Consider the following 21,736-nt stretch of genomic DNA (forward strand, 5'->3'; position numbering starts at 1 on the left):
ACAGTCAGCACTTCTCACCTAATAAAATGCCACAAAACACATTTATCCAGGAGGGACCTCTCCAAAAAATAGGAGATTGGATTTAGACTGGGTAAAACAACTCCTACATCATTTCCTTGGGACATTTCATCTGGTGAGACAGCGCATCATCCCAGAGAGGACAGCCTCCCACGGGCAGCCTGTAATGGAGTACAAGGAACATAGTCATGCACGGTTCAAAAATCCTGATGGAGGTCAGCGTTCCGGTAAATCGGATGGGTGTGCAGAGCTCGGCCAGCCCCAGCACTTGGCTACATAAGGGCAAGACAGTTTGGAGCAAGGAGTTTGTTTATGGAGCAGATATTTCAGGTGGAAATGAAAATGTCTATAATACCCAGGTTGAGATTTAGTTAGTGGGAAGATATATTATCAAGGCAGGTCAATCATATCCGTACCAGGAGGATTACTGATATACATTATGGGGCCAGCTGGATAACCAAGACCTCTGTTTAGTTAAAGCAATTTAAACCTGGAATAGGGCCACTTCACATTTATTCAGGTGAGGCAGGGAGTAAACTCAGAATATTTTAAACTTAACTCTGGGGAAGTTATGAAGAGTCAAACATCTGTGGGGCTCAATGCTGTTGCTATAACGAACTTTGATCAGCTGCTATTTTGAAATGCTCCAAAAACCACAACCATATCACAATTAAATGTCCCGAATGGTAAAATGACCCAGGCATAATGTGCATTATTTCCAGTCGGTGGAAGGTATTCAGGTGCCTGAGAAATATATAATTGGTACATGTGCTCTTCATGATGTACTCGACAAGCTATTTGTGTCCAAACTGTGGGACCGAAGCTAGCTGAGTGTGTCAAAATACTAAATCACAGTCCTTGAATGCTACTGGTAAAGACAAAACCAGCTGTTTTCTTCTGCTTTTTTAAATGCAGGCACCTGAATTGGAGTTACCACTGTGGTAAAGGAAAGACTTTAACACACTGTGTGCAGTTCCAGCATTTTCTTTCAGAGTTGGGCAGAACAGATGAGTGGCTAACAGAAGCCATTTGGAAATAGGGAGAAGCATTTGAGGGCACTGCAGTGTACTTCAGAGTGAGAATTCAGAGCTGGCTGTGACAATTCTGCACCAGCTATTTTTATGGGAGTATCTTTGTCTGGAAATGAGAGATGGTTTCTGCTCTGTCCGCATAGCCCGAGTGGCACAGTCCAAGATCTACCTTGTAGAACAGTTGTGGCCTCCTGACTTTTTTGCACTAATAAATTTGGGCTCTGGCTGACAAGTCTGAACAGTTCTGCGAAAAGGGCATTAGCAAACCCAGGAAATAAAAGGTATCATTTATACTTTCAGCCCCTATGATGTCCTCTGGCAAGAAGATCCACAGTTTAATTATAAATACAAAGGAGAAAAATTATCTTTATTTGTTTGCTTCAACTCCACTGCCTGATTTTTAATTGGGAAACTTCTTATACTGTGATAAATAGCAAACACACGTTCCTTCTTCCCCTTCCCCCATGGTGTAAGAGACCTCTCACATATCTACCCTCGGCGACCCCTTTTCTAAGCAAAATCATCCCACTCTCTTATTCTCATTTTATGGGAGCCATTTCACAATTTAATTACGCATTCTGTGAAAAGCACTATCTTTGTCTTTAAACCTGCTGTGCAATCATTTAATTGGTTGCCCCTTGTTCCTGTGTTATTAGAAATAGTAAATAACCATTCCTTGCTCGTGTTCTGTGCACCATCCACAGTTCCATAGATCTCTATCGTATCCCTCCTCAGCCATCTGTTTTCTGAGCTGAGTTCTAGCTTATCGGGTCACTCTTTGTATAGAAGCTATTCCGTACGAAAGATGATCTTTGTCACCATTCGCTACTTCCATTACATCCTTTGTAAGCAGGAATCAGCCAAACTGTACGCGGTAATTTGAGATTTAGTTATATTATGGATTTATACAATACCACAAAAATGGGTTTTCCATCCTGTTTTGTTCTCTTCCTGATCATTCTAACTATTCTGTCTGGCGCTCTGGCTTCGTTTGTTTGTTGACAGGTGCCAAGCACTCAAATTCGAGTTTTTCAGAAAACTATCCAGTGTGATTGCCTGATCTCTTTCCCTGAATGGTAGGAATTGAATTAGAACTCACCTTCTGTGAAGATAACTTAAAAATTAACATTATTTTCCTATTGTCTATTACTCTGCATTTTTGAACACTGAATTTCAACTTACCCAGTCATTCAGTAACACAAGTCTTTCCTCAAATTCGCTACTAGCTTTATATTTGACAATCCCAATAATTTTGCATTATTTGCAAACTTTCTTGTCGAATTCTTCTACAGCTGTACTATGCAATTAAGGATAATGTCCAAGCATAGCCTCAAACCTAAACTTCCCTACCACGCGCACTGTCTGCACTCCCCAGTGCGGTCACTAGCTGAGATCTTCTGTAGCAGAAGCTGCCAAACAAGTTCAGAACATCGGTGCACGCCTGAACTCTTGTTCACACAGACTGAATGGACTGAGCCCGGGAGGAGCTGAATACGTCGTACACAGCAGGAATCCTCAGCTGGTCCCTTGCTAAGAGCAGTGAAGCCGCAGAAGCAGCAACAGGGATGGAAAATATGCAGGTATGGGGCTGATGAGGCTAACACTTGCGGCTGACCTTGGTTCTGAGCTGCGTGAGCACATGTGAAAGGATCAAAGCAGGAAAGAAAAAGAAAAAAAAAAGCATCTAAAAAAGAAAAGATATTTTATGAGATGAAATGAATAACATTGAACGTCAACTTTAAGCTAACGGGGTTTGTGATGTACCGTCTGAAAAGCTGGTAAATAACCTGGCAATCATGCACAGGCAGATAAACAGTCGTCCCCTTCCAACTTCCACAGATTTTTCTAAACCCAAAAACCTAAAGCAAGAGAGTCCAAGATCTGGTAAAATTTCAGTTGCTCTTTGGCATAAGAAAACACACCAGGATTTTCCATTTATACATGTCTGTAAAGGATAAAGTCTTCTTTGACAGTATAGGTAGACAGAAAATAAAATGAAAAACTAACCTGCGACTTAAATCTTATACTTAGGTGGTTTTAATGAGGTCAGTGTGCAATTTGCGCTACCAGGAGAGTCAGCTACCAACACTTTTATGCATGGATCCACTGACGGTGTGGATAAAGATATATACGTTTAGAAGCTTAATAGATGAAAAGGGACACTGCTATTGGCAAGCAGTTTAATCCTCTGCAAAATTCAGATCAAATAACTCAGTCTGAACGGAATATTGAGCTCCACTGATTCTGAATGAGGCTACAGGAACGGAAATGCAATTTGACATAGCCACATTGCCAATTAAGGATAAAATACAGGAAATATGTCAACTAGCAACAAAGTCAGAGGCATTCAGGCTTTCTGTATGAAGTTGGTTCCTTTGGACCCACTTAGGAAAACTTTGGAGTTATTCAGGTAAATAAAACTGCAGCAGAGCCCAGAAGTAAAAGTAAATATAAGAAGAAAAAGGAGGAGACCTGGGACTTGCTCACAGTTCTTACCGAATTATGGACACTGTGTGTGACTGAAGAAGTTATTGTTAGTAGAGGCAGTCACTGAGACAAACTCCACTCTTGTGTATCTGGGACAATCCTACCGAAGCCAGCAGTTGTGTTCAGGTAAACTTGGGCTGACAAAGTAGAATTTGAGCTGTCACGGACAATTTCTGGAGCTTGTACATTGATAAGAGAGCGAGCAAACAAAATGAAATAGAAGTAGTTCATAAAAGGGTCTGAAAAATTCCATTGAATTCAAAGAAAGGGATGCAGTTTCCACAACTGAGGGAGACCCACTGTGTCTCGTGCATCCAGTGACCTTGTTAAATACTCTGGTACAATAGCTCACCCGCTCAAAAGCATACAACAAATGCCCTGAAGTGAGAGAAGACCCTTCATTAAGGCTCCTGCAGCCAGGCGCTGACACGAACACTGCCAGGGTTTAGGAAAACACAGACTCCTAAATGCTGTGGCTGCCGGTGCTCCAGCAGAACTGTCTAATTGGTCAATACGAGCTCCGGGGGGAGAACACCACCGAGCCTAATAGGCAGCGAGCACCTGGTTCATTGATAGAAAAATCAATAGGGGAGCAGCTTAGTCTGAAAGCCTGGGAATACGCAGGAGGCCTCCCCATAATGATCTTCCCTGTTGGGATCTGAATGTAGGATATCTTCTCCCGTAGTACAGCAGAGCCAGAAGAATCCATTTGTGAGTTGTTATTGCAAACTGGTTTTAGCCCGCATCCAGTTTCTTTGCATTGAGGTGATGTTCATTGTTTCCTAGCCTACGTGCGGCAGAGCCATCTCAGAAGCAGATCAGCTTTTCAGAAAGGCACCTGCCATTTAAGAAAGATGCAGTACAATCTGGGTGGCTTGCAGTGCTTATGAAAGGTGCTGTTCCAAAACCTCCGAGTACCTGTGCTGTTTGTCCCCAGAAAAAGTCCTGCGGGGACTTTGAAATGGATCACACAGCCACGCCACCAAGCTTGACCTGAAGCAATGGTTTGTGAAGGTAAAATGGTAAAATGGCTCAGTCTGCCAGCAAATTTGCCAGTCACTGCTGATAGAAATGGGGTTTGTGATGTACATACTGATCCACAGGGAGCTGGACTGAGACCAAAGTCATTTCATGCAGGCCACTGCACATCCAAGAGAAGATAATTGTCAATCTGTACTGACCTGGCCTGGATCAGACCTAGTAGCCTAGGGATGCAAAACTTTATAGTCTGTTATTAGTCCCAATGGCCTACAAAAAAATAAAAGTACAGCCATTTTACGCACATCAATATGTGCTTTTGTATGCATAGAGAAGTGGGTAAGAGAATTCAGAGGTCATCAATGAAAAGGAATATCAAGATGTAATTCAGAGGTAGTTTTCTTCTCATCTGTGAATATGTAAAAGTCCTGACAGGAGCAAATGGTTCCTGACCAGCTCTGTTGATGTGAGGAATGTACCAAAACAGTGGGCATGAGATGTTTGGATTTATGTTATCAAACTCAGACCTACCAACATGCAGTCCAGCCGACAGAAAAACTTCTGTTCAACTAGAAAGTGACGGCTCTTTCATGTCAAGAGCGATTTTCCAGCTCACGCTTTATGTTTTCTGTTGCCCGCTTCTTGTTCCACACCCACTTGCGAAGTAATTTGTAAGCTTAGAAAAAAATACCAGATGAGTTTTCAGACTTATCTCCATCTAGAAGACACCAAGAAAACGCAAGTTTGAAGGACAATGCATTCCTCAGAGCCCAGAACCAGGAAAGGGGCATCTGGGATGCAGCCATAGTTAGTATAGAGGACCTGATTGTGTTACTGTGACTGATTGTCTTACAATTAATAGCATTTTTATCTTTATCCACTTTTCAAGCACCATGTGAATGTAATTTTTAACTTTTCCCATCATGGTTTCCCAGTGCACAGTTACATCTCCCATTTTTTAAAATTTATCTTAGTTGAATTTCCCACATCCCTGTCTTTCACTTTACCTCCAGACCTAAAACTCACATCGATATCTGTTAGCAGAGAGACCTCATTTCCTTCCTGCTGACTTTGACAAAATGATCTTCTCATTTGAAACTGCCAGGTCTTTCTGCTGTTTCTTCAGCTGCATCCCACTACTCTCCATGTATCCAGGCAGGGAATTTCCCTCTCGCACGGCTTCTTGGATCACCAGCGATAGTCCTCCCAGGTTGGTTTTGCCTTCTATGTCTCTTTAACTCAAGGGTAGCTGAGGAATTAGTCATGGCTACAGAGGGATATTCCCAAACATCTTAAAATGAAGTCTACTAAAAACTTCTGAATACTTGAGGGGAAACAAAGGAAAAACCAATAAATAGGAAAGAGCTCAAAGGCTGGGAGCACGGGAATCAATTTCTTCCCCATCATGACTTAATATTCAGTCTTCGCTCAGGCAAAATCCTTTTTAGGGAATGTGATGCACAGTACTTTTAACCTGGTTATGCGGGGAGGGGATTATGTGAATTTGAGGTCCATGAGCCCATCTGAGTGTCCTTCGCTAGCGCAAGCGCCACAGGAGACCTGACAGAGAGACAGTGTTACTGCAGTGGGCTAGGAAAGGCCAGGGGACCAAGGCTAGAAATCTGGGGAAAACAAGGCTCTTTTAGCTCCACTACTTACAGGACAACTTGTTTTACCTTTATTATTAATTAATAATTCACTCACTGCCAGCTACAGCCTACGCTCCAACCAGCCTGCACAGTATGGATGTCTTTTTGTGTACCCATCGCCGCTGCCGCTAGCCGTTCACAGTGGCTTTGAGACATTGGATTATGAATACAAATAGGAAACCAGTGAGAAGAAAATGCATCTTCCTTGTGCATCTAGGTAATTCATGAAATGAGACTGGGCAAACTATTTCTGTTGCCTGTAATACTCCAGTTAATTGGACAACTGCTGTGCCAGAAAACCTTTTCCCCACCTACAGCAAGTAAAATTTATACTGGTGGTTGGTAACAAGAACATCTTGATAAAATGGTTGAATTTATTTTATACCTATAAATGAAAAGAGCTCTTAACAAAGGGGGGTAACTGATATGCTCGGTAAATCAAGGATAAAAGGACACAGGCTCTATTGAAGATTTTTTCCCCTTGTCTTTTCTTTTTAAACCTTTTGATGAGGTGCCCTGTTGCTCTGAGATGAGCTTCTGCTGAAGTACTTTTGGAATTATCTCAAAGAGAAACGGATCATTTAAATGAGTTAAATCCCCCAAAACAGATCCACTATCTCCAACCTTAGGTTCATTTTTTAATATTAAAAATTTTGTGAAATTTATGAAGTAACATTACTACTGAACCAGGGGCTTATAAGACAAAGAAGTCTCATTCATTTTTTCCTGCTTCCTTCTGAAGTGGTAAAAGATGATACATTTAGAATAAAGATGAAAGCAAATATATAGAAGAGAGGGAATATTCTGATAAATTTGTATTTATCAACCTTGAGTGTTTAGAAAACACCTACAGGCAATGATTCTTCAAATTCCTCTAGACCTACCTGGGATTTCGGTCCTTCAGGGAAAATTCAATTGAAGATAAGGTGCTCCTTTCTATTTACTTTTTTTTCTTTTTTTCTTTTAGACAACAGAGAGAATTTTAAAGGTGTAGGACAGGAGAGCAGGCTTCATTTTTTTTTTTTTTTTTTCCATATAGAGGGAAAGATTGTTTTTTCTCTCCTGTATGTTTTCTTCAGGGAACAAGAGATACTGTATGCACCAGAAGGAAGCCAGTCATGGCTGGAATACTCAACAGACTGGACCTGTACGTTCCGTATGACCTCTATAGGTAACACAAAATCGTGGTCCTCCTCATTCCTATGGAAGGGTAAATCGGTTATTTACTCATGAAGCAGGCGTGGGGCAGACTAAGACTGGCCTGAGACCGTGTGGGGGTGTTTGCACTGACTGAGAGATTATCCGTCACAAAGTTCGTTGTACATTTGCTACGCATTTGGATAGGTTTATAGCACTATAATACACATTTATTTTTACTAAGTGCTCAAGCTGTTGTTTATTGAGTGTTACAGGGGCTGACTTTTACTCCGATGTGCAGGCTTGTACATGCAAACTTTGGAAGCAATCTGTACCCCTGTGGTAGAAAAAGCATTATGTCGAGAAACTCTGGCGTACCAGACAAAATTATGGACTTGTAGATCCAGATTAAGCCTGTGGTTCAGTCCTTAAGTGCACAGATTCCCACCGAGCTCAGCCAGAGATATATACACATAAGCACTTATATCAGGCTATATTTGAAAGGCATTATTTTATTATGTTTTTAAAATGCTATTTCATTTTAAAATGCTATGTCAACAGGAGATGCAAATGACTATAGATGCAGAGTACTGGGAGATACCTTGGAAAGTCTTAGGGAATCCAAGTGACATTCCAAAAGCTGAAAAACCTTCTAGTAAGAGGTCATCACTCCTATAGTTTCCATACTTTCCTGTACTGTGATTGGCTTGTATGGGATCTACCAATATAGTCAAGGAATAGAAAAATGTCAAAATGAGTTCTTTCATTTTGGTGATGAAGTGCTAGCTTTGCTTGCCAGCATGCAGGGTTCAATAAAAGCAGACAGGTCTTCAAAAAATTGCAGCATAAATAGATGAACTCTTTAAAGTAATATAAGTTCTGTCATCTAGATGTGAAATATAGACCTAAGTGCCCGCTGAAGTAAAAGCTGACCGCACATTCCATAGATAAGTGCTAAAGTTTTCTCAGAGTGTCTTGGGCTGCGAAATGTTTTAACTACGTATCTCCTTGCCACAATAGACAGAATGAAAGCATTTGAAGTTAAATCCATTTTTCAAAGGAAGAAAACAAAGCATCCATAAAGAAACAAAGGCATATCACAGGATGAGGTCTCTAGATAGCTACTGTTTTCAAGAAAGTTGCAATTAGCTGTGCAATGGGGAAGGTGAACTTAGTTGTATTTCAATAGCATTTATAATGATTTCGGTAGCTAGAATGCTGATAGGTACGTGCAGGGGGTTGGTTGCAAGATATCCTTGTGAGACAGAAGGTCAGGATTCCTGTGGTCTCCTGTCATATTTAATTCATATCCTCTGGCCTTCTTCACCACATTTATTGAATTACAGGAAGAAAATTCAATGAACCAAAAACAAAAGAAGAGAGGACAGGGCAAATCTTCATTTCTTTTACATCCCTACTGCACAACTGACTTCCACGGACTTGTAAGAGAACATCTTAAAGCAGAATTTGGAAGGAGGGGGAGGAACAAGTTAGTATAACCCCTCTCGCCAACCCCATAATTGCATCCAACTAATTTATTGCAAGGAGCAACTATTTGCATGTGGGAGTAAGGATCCAATTTCTACCAGTCAAGGATGTCCCTGTATACTTTTTAAGGCTAATCTCTGCGTACTCCCTGTGCGTGTTTATCAGATTCCTTCTTGCCACAAATGAGACGGCAGTAGAATGGCTTTTCAAACTCATTCTTCAGGAAAGCATTGCTGACAATTCATCACATGAGTACTGAGAGGCAATCCTCAAATATGTTAAAAATACCAGTTTCAGGGAAGTGCCCTATTGGCACGCTTATCATGATGATTTCCTGCAATCATCTTAATTAAATTGACACGACCTTTCTCCTCCCTCACAAGTGAGATGCAGTAAGCGCAGGGTTTCCAACAGGCCTGCAGTGTGGACTGTGCTGTTGGAGCACGTGGGGAGTAGCTCTAGACAGGCTCTGTGATTTTGGGGAAGAAGATTTGGTTGTGTCTTCTCTGGTCCTATTATCCTATTTTTATTGTTCTGTATGCCGCCTCCAAGCACTGGCCTGTTTTGGGTACGATTGTGGATCAATCAGATTTCTCAGTTACCTCTTCAAGTCAAACCTACTGAATCCGTGGTTTAGACACCCATACAGTTAATATAGTTCAATCCTCTAGTGCAAGCACAGTCATAACAGAACCTCATACAAATAACCTGTACCAGTACCCAATAACGTTTTTACAACAGTGTAATTTGGTTTTAGAGCTAGGTATGTGCAAATCCGGTTGTTGAGTCTGACCCAAAATATTCATCAAAAAAAAAAGAAGACATAAAATGTTTTGAAATTCTCTCCAAAACTGCAAGCTCACCAATATTTAGCTTTGGCATTTGAATTTTTGGAAATGTCACAGCTAATAAATAATGTATTATTTTCTGAGCTACAATGTACATTTTTATTTTAAAACTTGAATCTGCTTAACTTCCAAAAATTAAGTGCTCTGCTCACGTACATGTCAACCTATGGGACAGCTGCCTTTCCACTTAATACATTTAATAAAGGTGACCAGATGCTTTGTGTTTTTAATGGCTTGTTCTGCATCCCAACAAAATGTCCCTGTTTTGGCTGCGATCGCAGATGATTCATTCTGAAACCCAGCCCAGCTGCCCTGACACAGCCAAGGCAGGGCACAGTTAAAAAACAAGCCATCTGTGCAAAAGAAGTGGGCTGGAGGAGTGCTTTGTCAGGAAAAGACTGACATTTCTTGGTCGCTACGTTTTCTAGGCGTCCAGTAACCCAGAAGTCCTACGGGTCCAACCTCTCTGCCTTTGCAGTTATATCCCATCCTATCCTCTTCCTTCCCCCCTTACTTAGAAACCCGTCGGCCTGCTCTGCTCTATAAGATCGTGCGTCGATCAAACCTTTCTGTAAAATGTAAGGTGTTGATCCCACTTTCATTCTTTCCAATCGCATGGCAAAATTCCTGATCCCGTAGCTGCATCAGCCAAGCCTCATGCTAGAAAAAGCAAGAGGGATTCATTTATGGCTTTTCTGAATAATGAGCTCTGCCCAGCTCTGTATTAGCATCACTCTATTGTCAGCGCTGCCAAAAAAGACATCCTGCATTCATGAACCGTCGCGCCACTCTCTTGCAGGCTAGCTGAATTCAAGGGCAAAATTCTACCCGCAGGCAAAGCTCCCCATTGCCTCAGCAAGAGGCAGGCAGGCGTATTTGAAGGCAAAGTCTGGTCTGGAGTGTGTCATTGAGAGAAGCCACTTTGAGCCTTGAGAGGGTTCTGGCCCCCGCAGCATCTTGCCCCTGACCTGCAGGCTTCATCGTGAAGCGGTGCTGACACCTTCTCCCTGCCCAGACGATGGAGCGTACAGCAAGAGCAGCTCGGCAGGACACCGCCGTTCCGGGGTAGGAAGTAAAGGTTCCTGTCAAGTTTTCTTTACAGCCTGTGTTCTCTAGCATTTGAAAGAACCGTTGCAACTCAAGTCAGCTGGCGTGCATACGAATGACAAATATGCTTCAGAGGCAATAAATTAGCAATTTCAAGGCTTTACTTCCCCTCATGGACTAATTGCCAGAGATTATAGTATATTATGAGAGAGCAATGATACTAATGCCTAAATATGCTTCAGTGATTATAGAGCTATCCTCAATAACCAAGCTGTTTAAATGTCAATGCAAGAAAGCTCTTTATTATGAGATTAAATATTATTTTGAAGCAATGCAATAGGAACTTCTCAGGCTTCGTGCCTGCAATAATACTGTCTTGGAGCAATATATATTGGACAAACTATGCTTTTTTAAAAAAATGTGTATAGTAAAGGGTCCCAAAATATTTTTGTGCTGCAAACTTGAACAGCACTCCTGCTAAGAAAGAGAATCGGGGTATCTTTTTATTTTGCATTTGTTACTAACACGCTGCTGCCTTCATTCTTTCCTCTACTTTATATTAATACTTGTGTATCACCACTGTACAGAGAAGATAAATTCTTGTTTTCTGTTAGCGTCAGTGGGGAATCAAACCTTAAAATCTTTTTCTTCTTTTTTTTTTTTTACATCTCTAAGTACTACTGTCTTGCACAGATGCTTTTGACAATTCTACCTCTCATGTCTAAATAAATCTGTTTATACCTGGCACTGCGAGAACCCCTGGAAATTAGATGGAAGCTCCAACTTTCAGTTCAGCTGTTGACATGAAGCAGAGAACAAAAGTGTCTTTAAGCCAGAACTCCAGTTCCACAGTTCTGGAGATGACAGTTGGTGTTGCCAAGCTCAGATGTAGATTTAAAAGGGAGGGAGACTACAAAGGCTTTAGCATCCCACTAATCTCATATAGGACTCCCACGCTATGGGTCTTGTCACACAGCTGTGCACCCTTCCCCTAGAGAGGACAGCAGCGTATGACCCTGCAGAATACCGCAACGGTTTTTTCAAGAAAACCCTAAGCACTACAGCGGGTGCGGAGGGTAGGACGTGGCTGCTCTGCTGTCCAGATCCAACATTCCCTTCCCTTTGCAGAAACAGCTACCTGGTACGATGTCCACCATGTTTCATAAATGCAAATCAAAAGAGCTACAACATGGTCAAAGATAACATCTCATGCTCCCTAGTACTGGAAGATATTTATTCAGCTCATGTTGAAGTTGTAACTTAAAACAAGAGAGGGTAAAACTCAGCGAGGAGGCTGCACAGTTTAGTTGGTTGCTAAATGTCAGTGGAAGCTCTAAAAATATTGGGAATGTCTTTGAATCTGATGCTTGATTTCTAGTAAAGTTAGTAATTATATTACTATACATTATAGTAACTATATTATAATAGTATTGAAAACATATAGATAGGCCTGTGGGTACAGGCCATGTAAAATTAAGGACACGAATGACAGAAAGACAACTGCTAATGAAGTTGTGGTGGAATTCTCTCTTGAATTTTTTTTTTTCTTTAGGAAGTATTGTTTCTTAAACACAGCCTGCAGATCTCTTCCATGGTGTGCTCCTGAGCTAAAGAGGATGACCAGGGAACTTACTATTCCATTACACCTGGCTGTAGCAGGACTGGGCACCTGGATCCACGTCCTAATACTTTCTGCTGCAACCTGGCAGTCGTTAATTCTAAATTTTTGTTGTTTCATCTTGGCTGATTTCTTCAGCCATTTTATATCTCATCTATAAAATGTAATGCTTGTTTACTTCAGAATGTCTGAAGCTCTTTCTGATGCTCAGGTAAAAGACACCTGCCATATATGCTCAGAAAAGACATAAATTGCTCTATCATTTGTAACATTTTAAAAGATCTTCATCTATTAAAATCACAGAGTGACTGACAAGGAACATGCTGAAAGGCCATGCGAATTCTTTTTCTGCTCTTCCAGGCAGACAATAATCTGACATCTTTTTTGTTACGTCTTGACTTAGAATATACGATGGGAAACCATGTCTTTATCCTTATAATAGTAATAAACTTACAATACTAATGTTAAGTAAATAACCAGAAGTAGTAAGTTGACACTGCTCAAAGGAGAATTATGTAGACTTATAATAGAATGGGGAAAAATCACCTGCATTTGGCCACTTCTATGCAAATATTATTTGAAAACAGATTCAAATCCTCTTCAATTTTTACAGGTACCTTACAAAATGGCCCATTATTCACAGCTCTCACTTACCATATATCCTGGTGCACACGTACACTTCCCTGTGACGCTGTCACAGTCTGCACCATTCTGGCAAGGGCAGGTCAGCTGGCAGCCTTCGCCGTAGTATCCAGGGGGACAGGTCTCATTGCAGTACAGCCCAGCCCAGCCAGCTTTGCAGCTGCACTCTCCAGACAACGGATGGCAACTAATGAAGACAGACAAACGTTAATGAGATGTGGACCTGAAAGAAAAATACAATCTGTAAACAGCAGTAGAATGTTGTAAACGCAAGAGTCTTGCTAAGAAGGTAACAAACCTGAAAACTGTTAGGGATGGTGAACGTAAGCAGCCACGTAAGTCAGGAAATGAATAGGGAGTCTGGTGCTAAATGCCAGGCTGGCACGCCTCTTCCAAACATCTGGACACTTCCAAACGTCAGTGTGACTGGGGTTACTGACTTTAACCACATCAGGACTAAACCGTATACGTGCCATACTATTTGGCTGTAATAGAGTCTGTTAAAGATGTTCAGGGTTTGGAAAAATTCCAATGGATAGCGGAATACAATTAAGAGACTTGTGAAGATAAACCTGAGTCCTGTGGCACAAATATTCTAGGCTAGGCTAGGCTAGGCTAGGCTAGTCTATTCTACTCTGCTCTACTCTACTCTAATTTGTGTTTTAAAAGTGAGTGCCATCTCAGCAGAACGTTTCAGGAGGGAGAGTTGAAAGGAAAGTAGTTTGGAAAGGAAAAATCTCCTTGGAAAAAGAGTTTTGCAGGGAATATTCGGCCATAGTGAACAGAACTAATCACTGCCTGAAACCTTGGGATTTATTTGGAGCAGGAGTCAACAGGAGCCCTGGGACTAAATCTCAGCTGTGCAGGGAAATGAGTCAAGTTCCTTTATGCTGAATAATGAGCGTTGCTGCCCAACATTAATCCTCTGGCTTTCATTTCTATTCAGACAACTCCGCACTGTTGTGAGAGCACACAGAGAGAAAAAGAGAAAGGAGAATCAAGCCCAAAAGACCGGACAACGCCTGGTCCTTCCGCATCTGCTCAGTAGAAGACTTACCCCTCTGTTCCTCCTGCTGTGAAACAGTTTGTCTTTATTCACTGTTTTCTCTTCTACGAACAGAAAGAGCATCTCCTTGGTTTCCTTAGGGCACTAACTTCCCCCAGGAGGAGAGCCACGCTGAAGCTGTGGCTGGGGGCTAGGAAAGGAGGGGAAGGCTGGAGATGTTTTAAGTCGTGGTTTGAAGAGATGGAGGTTTCTGGAGGACGGGAAGGGAGAGCGCAGGGGCATGTCTAGTTTGGGGAGAAGAGGTGGTCAGTGTGGGGGTGGGAAAGAGCGAGCAGGGGATGGAGAGGGAGTCGGATCTTTGGAAAAGGACCTCATGTTGTCTGAGGCCAGCTGGGAGTGTAAGGCTTCACCCGAGAGCTCAATATGCTCTGGGACCTCTGCACCACAAGACGGTACCATAATAGCACTGCCTAGCCCTCAGTGAGAAAGATGAGAAATAATATTGCTACAAATCAGATTTTCTCTCTTATTCTCAAAACAGGAAAGAATATGGTTCTGCAAGGTGGCACCTCTCTATGGACCTGTCTCCTGGTTTTTTGCCTTATAGAAACTATTTATTTTCCTTTATGATTATTTATTGCTATAGTGTAATATTGCAGACTTGACTGAATGAGTTTCTTTACACCTATAAAATTAATATAGTATATGTTAATTTTCAAGGTAACCTCATAAAACATAATTTCCAAGCATGTTTCTGGCAATTACTGGTAGGAGAGGTTAGTCACATACTGTTGTGACTAAGAATGATCAAATTTTCTGAGTGTCATATGTTTCCTCATAAATAGTGTTTTACTGACTAATTAAAACAATTCATCAGCTTAACAAACTACCATCCATGAAATTCTTCTGACAAAGCAGTCCCTGAAATTATGGTTGTTCACAAAGCACCTCTTAACATTCAGATGAAAATAATAAAAGCTCATTTTTCCCCCTCTGTGTCTATTAATCATTACCTAATAGGAGCAGAAAGCTAAACAGTAAAGAAATATTTTAAAGCTGATTTTTTGTTTCTCTGTTTTCACTACTACTGCACGTATCATACAGTTCCACGAAAACTGCATCTGTCGGCTAAATTAAATCTTTCAAACATAATATATGATCATGGCAGTCTGAATCAGTCTATGACAATTCAATTGAAAATACTATACTCGGTAAGAATTTCTACTCCAAGGTTGGCTCCTTCATCAAAATGGACAGCTTTTTTGCATGGGATGCAGGTTAGATATTAAGGACTAAAAATCATCCTAACATGCACTAAAATAAGAAGCAAGAACCAAAGAGGCTTTGCAGAAGAGTATGTGGGAGATGGGGGCTTGGACTCCAAAACAAGGTCCAGTAGAAGGTTAAGACCATATTCTGCCCCCCTAAAGCCTTTTCCCAGTCTTTCATGAGGCTATGAGCTAGGAAAAGCCCAGTGCAGATGTTTGGGTCCCTCTATCTGTATAATCTTCCCATTGAAGCAAGAATGATTTTATTATCAGCCTAAGCATATCAGAGTTTTGTTTTTCTCCTAGGCCAAGAACTTGTAGTCTTTCAGTGCTTTGAAATACTTCTCTTTTGTACAGAGCACTGGCATTGCAGGATCAGGAAAAGTCCTCCACATTAAATTCCAGAGTTATGGTACCCAGAACTATTGTTATGGGTACCATAACTCCGAGTAGCAACAGTTGGTGAATACACTGTACAGCAGGGGAAGGGAAACTTCTTAACAGTAGCAGGATAAATCTTTCCAAAGCTTTTGGCAAACCAAACATTAACACACACCATAGTGTTATGGTAGCGTAACAAGCAGAAGGACCTCAAACCCACATAGGCAGGTCGGAAATGGGGCTACAGGCTGTGTCGGGCCAGGGGACGGAGGAGACTTGTTTCAGGTACAAAGAATACAATGCCCTGAATCACAAACATTTGTTCAACAATTAAGGTGCCCCGATGCAGTGTAAACCTGAAGATGGCTGTGATTTAGATGCTTAACCAAAATTCAGAAGACAGCTGTTCTCTTCCCAATCCTGCCAGTGAATCTTGGCCATGTAACTTACTCTTTCTGCATTCATCTTTCCCATCTGTAAAATGATGCCTTTCTTCCTTTGGAAAACCTTTTAAGATCTGCAGCTGATATCACTAAATAGTACTAAGTTTTTACTATTAATTGTTTTTTCTATTCTGGTATGTATGAACTATTCCAGTAATTAAAGTAATCAGAGTTAGACACTAAATATATTGCAGCTCATGATGTAGAAATAGTATATGTATGCATGTACGTGTGATTTAAGAACGCTTCTCTCTTATTACATTGGTATTCTGTAAAATCTCATTCTGTTTAAACCATGCACCTGGACATACAACTACAGCTGGGAAACTCATCTGTCATCCCGCCAGCCATCTATGCATCGACTCTATCCAGTGAATATATGCTAGCTGCATTGAAGTTGAAAAGTTTGAGGCACTTAATGGCAAAGGTGTTAAGGCAAAGAATAGGAAATACAGCTGGCAATGTGAATTATTTGTATAATTCCTCCCTTCCTGTTCTGAGTGTACCTTTCAAGGTCACGAGTCCGTGTAACATTTTGTCAGCATGAGGTGTGGCACATGTAAGACACCATGCCACCAATAAACTGAAATTAAGGAACACAAACAATTCCTCTGGAGAAGGATTGCTGAATGGATGGGTAAGAGAATGTGAGGCCCCTGAAAGGATCCCAGAAGGCAAACCCACCTACATCTGCTTTCCGACCACTTGCTGTGAGCTGGAAGAGAACCTTGCACTCTTGAAAGAGTTTGGCAGTGTTATACATTAGTATTTTGCACTGAATCTGAACAACTTTTATTTCTTCAAATCTCTTGCATAACAGGAAGGAATAGTATAAGAAACCTCGAGTGAATGCAAGCAGCCAAGTGTTCCTCTGGCCCGAGGCCAAGTAGAGGTGGAAACTGGAAGCCATCCACAGCGCGCAACATGGCATGAGAAGGAAATTGTTCCATGGCTCTTGCTGCAGTTTGGAAGCTACTGTACACTCCCTGGCTTTTGAGTCACATTTACAGCATAAAAGATTTAAATTTTTTTAAATTTACTAGCTGAACTGAAAAACAGAAAGTCATTTTTGACCTTTACATTTTTTAAGCGTCTAATTTTGAGGAAATCTGAGGAAACCAGGTAAATTAACTTTTGTAAGGCAAATTGGGAAAAGAAATGATTTAGACAGCACAGCCTGTTCCAAATTCTGAAATTGTTCTCCACACATCTTTCAGCCAAAACAACTTCTTCCCAGTGAATTTCCTGGCTTTCTGTTTATACAGTAGCACCAGTCAGCTCATCTTAATTAACAACAGCCCTAATCCTTATTTAACAGTATTTTCTGTCTTTGGTGCCCATACTACATGCAGTCTCCCTTACTAAAATGCCTTCTGGCTTTTACAGAAGTAGCCACAATAAGACTGTAGGGCCACTGCTTCTGTCCAGTACGTCTTCAAAGCCAGCCTTGCCAGGTCATGCAAGGTCCATGGGGTTTGGTCCTTCCAAGGTTTTCAGAGTTGAGGCAATAATTAGAGCCTCTGGAGATCTATCCATTTCATTAGACTTCGGTACAGTAGGAAAGGGTCAAGGCTTAGAGTTCACTGTGTCTTCCTTCCCTTCTCGTACCTCTGACCTGGGAAAGACATGACTATGGGCATATGGCTCCACGTGGGTGGCTGAGACTACTCCCATTATTCACTTCCCTCTCTGCTTTTCAGAAGAGCAAGCCGGGATTATGCCTCTTTGACTATTGTAGACTGTTTCAGCGTGGATGTTTTGCACAGGGGAATTTTTTACAGGTGTAAAAAGGGCAGTCTAAGTCACCAGCATATTCCAAACTACCTAATTCTGGGGTTGTTCAAAAGTCCTGTACAAAGTGCCTTTCAGCGTGCTTCGATGCAGAAATTATTGGCTGATGTTCTTCAGCCGTTACTATGCAGGAGGTTAGACTAGGTGATCACACTGGTCTCTTCAGACATTAAAATAGATAGATCTATGAAAACGGAAAAGCTGATTGTGTATTTCTTAATGTTCCTCCCCAACCTGCTCCTCAAAGCTCCCAGGATTTTCTGTTCCAGCCAGCTCTCCAATAACCAGATGAAATGAGTCAAAACCACTGACAGAAATAAGGAAGCTTCCCTCACCTTCTTTCAAGTGTTTATATAATTATCCTACACACTTAGGTAGCGCAATAAGTAGCCCACAGCTTAAACTGCTTCTGGGGAAAATAGATGGTTGTCAGTAAATGAATCACTTTGGAAGACCACAGTTCCAGTAATGATAAAAATTCAGGGGAGGAATGGGAGGAGGTGGGTGGGAAGAGAAGTATGCTGTATGGGATTGGTTAAGCAATCAGTAAAAAGATTTGTTCAGAATATGGAGTGTCTTTGGAGAAGGTCATTTTCCATCAACTCTGACACTCCATGGCTCAGAAATAGGCAGCACTCTGAGGAGCTCATTGAAAAGTGGAAAGCTGAAATACCATGGATGAATGAAAGAACATTTACAGATCTACAGCTTGCTGATACCTCTTTGTTCCATAACAGCAGTGATAAGATGTAGGAAAAAGGGAGATTTTATCAATGGAGAGACTAGACTCATTTATTAAGGAAACGGAGATACCATCTGAGCAGAGGATGCTGCAAGTGAAGCTGACGGAGCAGCGATGGGAGGCAAGGCACAAAATGTATCTGTCAGACAGCAGCCAGGCACAGGTCAGGTACAGGGTGTGTAAGAATGACCACATGCCCAGAAAAGATTCGATCCTCCACCTTGCTGAGCTCTCTCAAATTTGAGACCTCATCTTTCTTCACAGCTGGATGGTGCTAGTCTGTTCTTTCAGGAAGGATCTTCTGGCAAACCCCCAGCGCACCTCCCAGGGAGTTCTTCCAGTAACCCACGATGAACTCTTGCACCCTCGAACCCACAAACTTCCCCCACTTAAAAGACTCTTAATGAACTCAGCATTTAGCTGAGAAACAGCAGCCAAGCGCCGCCTTGCCCGTGGCCTGCAGCCCTTCTATTCCCACCTTTAGGGGAAAATGGGCACACAAACAGGTTTCTGCAGGCTAGGAGAGGGGGTTAAGACACACTGTCAGCTACTGTCCATGACCATATTCTCACCCTCCGGTACACATGAAGAACAGCTTTCCCTGAGGAGCAGTTTACCTTGTATTTACCACAGGTTTAAGTCATGCACACTGTGAGTAGGGCAGAGTAGTGTGACATGCAGGAATTTATGTCTCAGCTCAATCTGCAATAATTCTTGAGACATCCCCTGTCCTCAGTACAACACAACATTAACCTTCTGTGTATAATGCTCAGCTCATGCCTTAGGGATGTTATTTTTTGCAATGATTTCACGATACACACAATAATCAGAAATGCCAGAAGTCTGTTGTACAGAGCTACCTTTGAGGTGGCGAACACTTTGGATCCTCGCTGTGAAACCCAACAGAGCTAGAGCTATCTTCCTGTAGAGGACTCATATCATCAGAATTACAAGGCTTCTAAATAATCCATTGTGAGCTCTGACTTTCGGTTAAGCAAAACCTCGCCATTAACAGTTGAACTTGAATTCACAAGAAAGATCACCTGTTTATTTCCAAGACTGAGATAAATAGAGTCTATCTCAAGCGCACAAACAGATTTGCCTGAAGTGTTTGTGTGTGTGTGTGTGTGTGTACGCACAAATTAGGTGGTATTGCTTGCATACATAATTGAGGAGAGTGTTTATATTTTAGCAGGCTGCAACATTGCACGGTAGGTTTGTCATCATCAGCAAGACAGTCAGGTCCCTACCTGTCTGGTTTAAAATTGAAGAATGTCCCTATCAAGGGCATATTTGCTTGGGCATCAATTATCCCCACCTCCCTCTGAAGCCTACACGGTCCTGAATTGGCTATGAATGCTTAACAGTAACGGACAGAAAAGGAGGAAATCAAGCGGGCGCTGAGGGGCTCAGCATCTTGCAGGGATGGTGAGGAAATGTGGGAGCTCTAGTCCATCAGAACACCTCATGCCAGGGGGGTTTTGCTGTCCAGGCTCCCATCGCTGCATGTGAGAGAGCGAGGAACCTCCAAATAGCAATTCCAGTAGTCAGCAAACAAGGCGAGGAGTTAGAAAAGGTAAGAAATGGGATAATAGGGAAGAGTCTTAAATTCGTCTTTTTTTCAGGGTTCAGAGAACTTATTCAAGCCTGCAATGGGAAAGTAGACTCAACCTCCTCGTGTTAGGTGCTCAAGTCTGTCTGTGGCTCTAGCCCTTAGTAATGAGAACCTCAAGAATCAGATCCTAAAAAAAGCAAAAGGGAATAAAATATTGAAACCTGACCTTTTAAGTGAGGCTTATTCCATTTTAGGTATACTTGCCTGATATTTATTTTCCTGAATATTTCACACATACACGTACTGAATGAAGAGCCAAAATAGGGACACATGAGAAGAGATGTCTATTTTGACAATGTCGACTTCGTTACAGTACCATAGACTGACTTAGGGATATTGATTTCAGTCTATTTATACATCTGCCTCAAGTGTTTTCAACAAGGTAATTTGCTACGAGACATAAACTGAAGCAAATTAGGTTTCATTTTGAAAGTCCCCTTGCTGTCTATAGATCTAACAAGAAAACCCCATGCCATAAAAAGAGCCAAAATGATGGATTTGAGTAAATATATATATTTTTTTAAAACTTCAATGGGTTATTATACATGCATATGGGCATCATATGATAGTTCTTGTGCCTAAAAGACTGCAGTTACAGGTTAAGGCCTTATGTCAGATTTTTTTCAGATTTTAGCAGAACTCTTCACATAGTTAAAACAGATACATGCTTAGTAGCTGGCTGGACTGAGGCTTATGGTTCCAAACCTGAGGTCATTTACATCAAAGGCTGCAATCCAGAGGAACTGCCTGTGTTCTTAACTAAAACTACGGAGAGAAAAGGGAGTGGGTGTAGATAATTTAGCTTTTTCTCAATGCATGTATTTGACCAGTCCCTGCACTAGTATATAATAGGATGTACATACCTGAGAGTGTTGGCAATATTGCAAGGACATCTCTTGTTGCATTTGAGGCCGTAAAACCCTTCTGGACACATTCTTTCTTGGCAATAAATCCCTTTAAATCCAGGGTCACACATACATGCTCCATTTACATGATAACACTTTGCACCATTTTGGCAGTCACATCTTTGGGTGCACTGAAAGCCGTATGTCCCAATCGGACACTCTTCTTGACACCTGCAATGACAGACGTGAGACAGGATCCAATCAAACGCTCAGTCTGGTTTGCTTATGACTTTTACACGGGAATGTTTTTGTTAATGAATGAAGTACAAAATCATTGCTCATTTATTTAAGTAACATACTGTGAACTGATGATATCCTTGAGCGTTGTGATATCTTGAGTTTGTAAATTGCTGCAAACTGAAAGTGCATTAATGTCTGTCCAATTATGTCCTGCAAAATTTGCATTAGTTAATATTACCTTAGTTAACAAAGAAGTGCATTCTTGTTTCTCGGACCTTGACAATTCCATTCATCAAGCATAAGAAATTGATATAGAATGAGATACCTTATAAAAAACCCCTCAAGTTTGCTTTCTCTTTGCTACAGAAGGATTGCGCACCTTCCTTAAAAGCATACGGTCCTCTTAGTGATAATGAGGATTGAAAGGAAACGTGGTGGGTTAAGCAATATTGAGTAAAGCGT

The 21,736-nt window shown here is 41.4% G+C and overlaps 1 protein-coding gene across 3 annotated transcripts in view; it reads right to left on the minus strand.

The window, feature by feature from the left end:
• Positions 1 to 21,736, minus strand: part of MEGF11 (multiple EGF like domains 11) — a 285,900-nt gene that overhangs the window by 69,795 nt on the left and 194,369 nt on the right. For all 3 annotated transcript variants that reach the window (XM_075764670.1, XM_075764671.1, XM_075764672.1), the window contains exons 10-11: positions 21,053 to 21,265; positions 12,956 to 13,130 (exon numbers count right to left, since the gene is read on the minus strand). In XM_075764670.1, the coding sequence (XP_075620785.1) occupies positions 12,956 to 13,130; positions 21,053 to 21,265 (388 nt within the window). The remainder of the gene's footprint in view (positions 1 to 12,955; positions 13,131 to 21,052; positions 21,266 to 21,736) is intronic.

The sequence above is a fragment of the Balearica regulorum genome, chromosome 12 (assembly GCF_011004875.1).
Source record: "Balearica regulorum gibbericeps isolate bBalReg1 chromosome 12, bBalReg1.pri, whole genome shotgun sequence".
NCBI classification, from domain to species: domain Eukaryota; kingdom Metazoa; phylum Chordata; class Aves; order Gruiformes; family Gruidae; genus Balearica; species Balearica regulorum.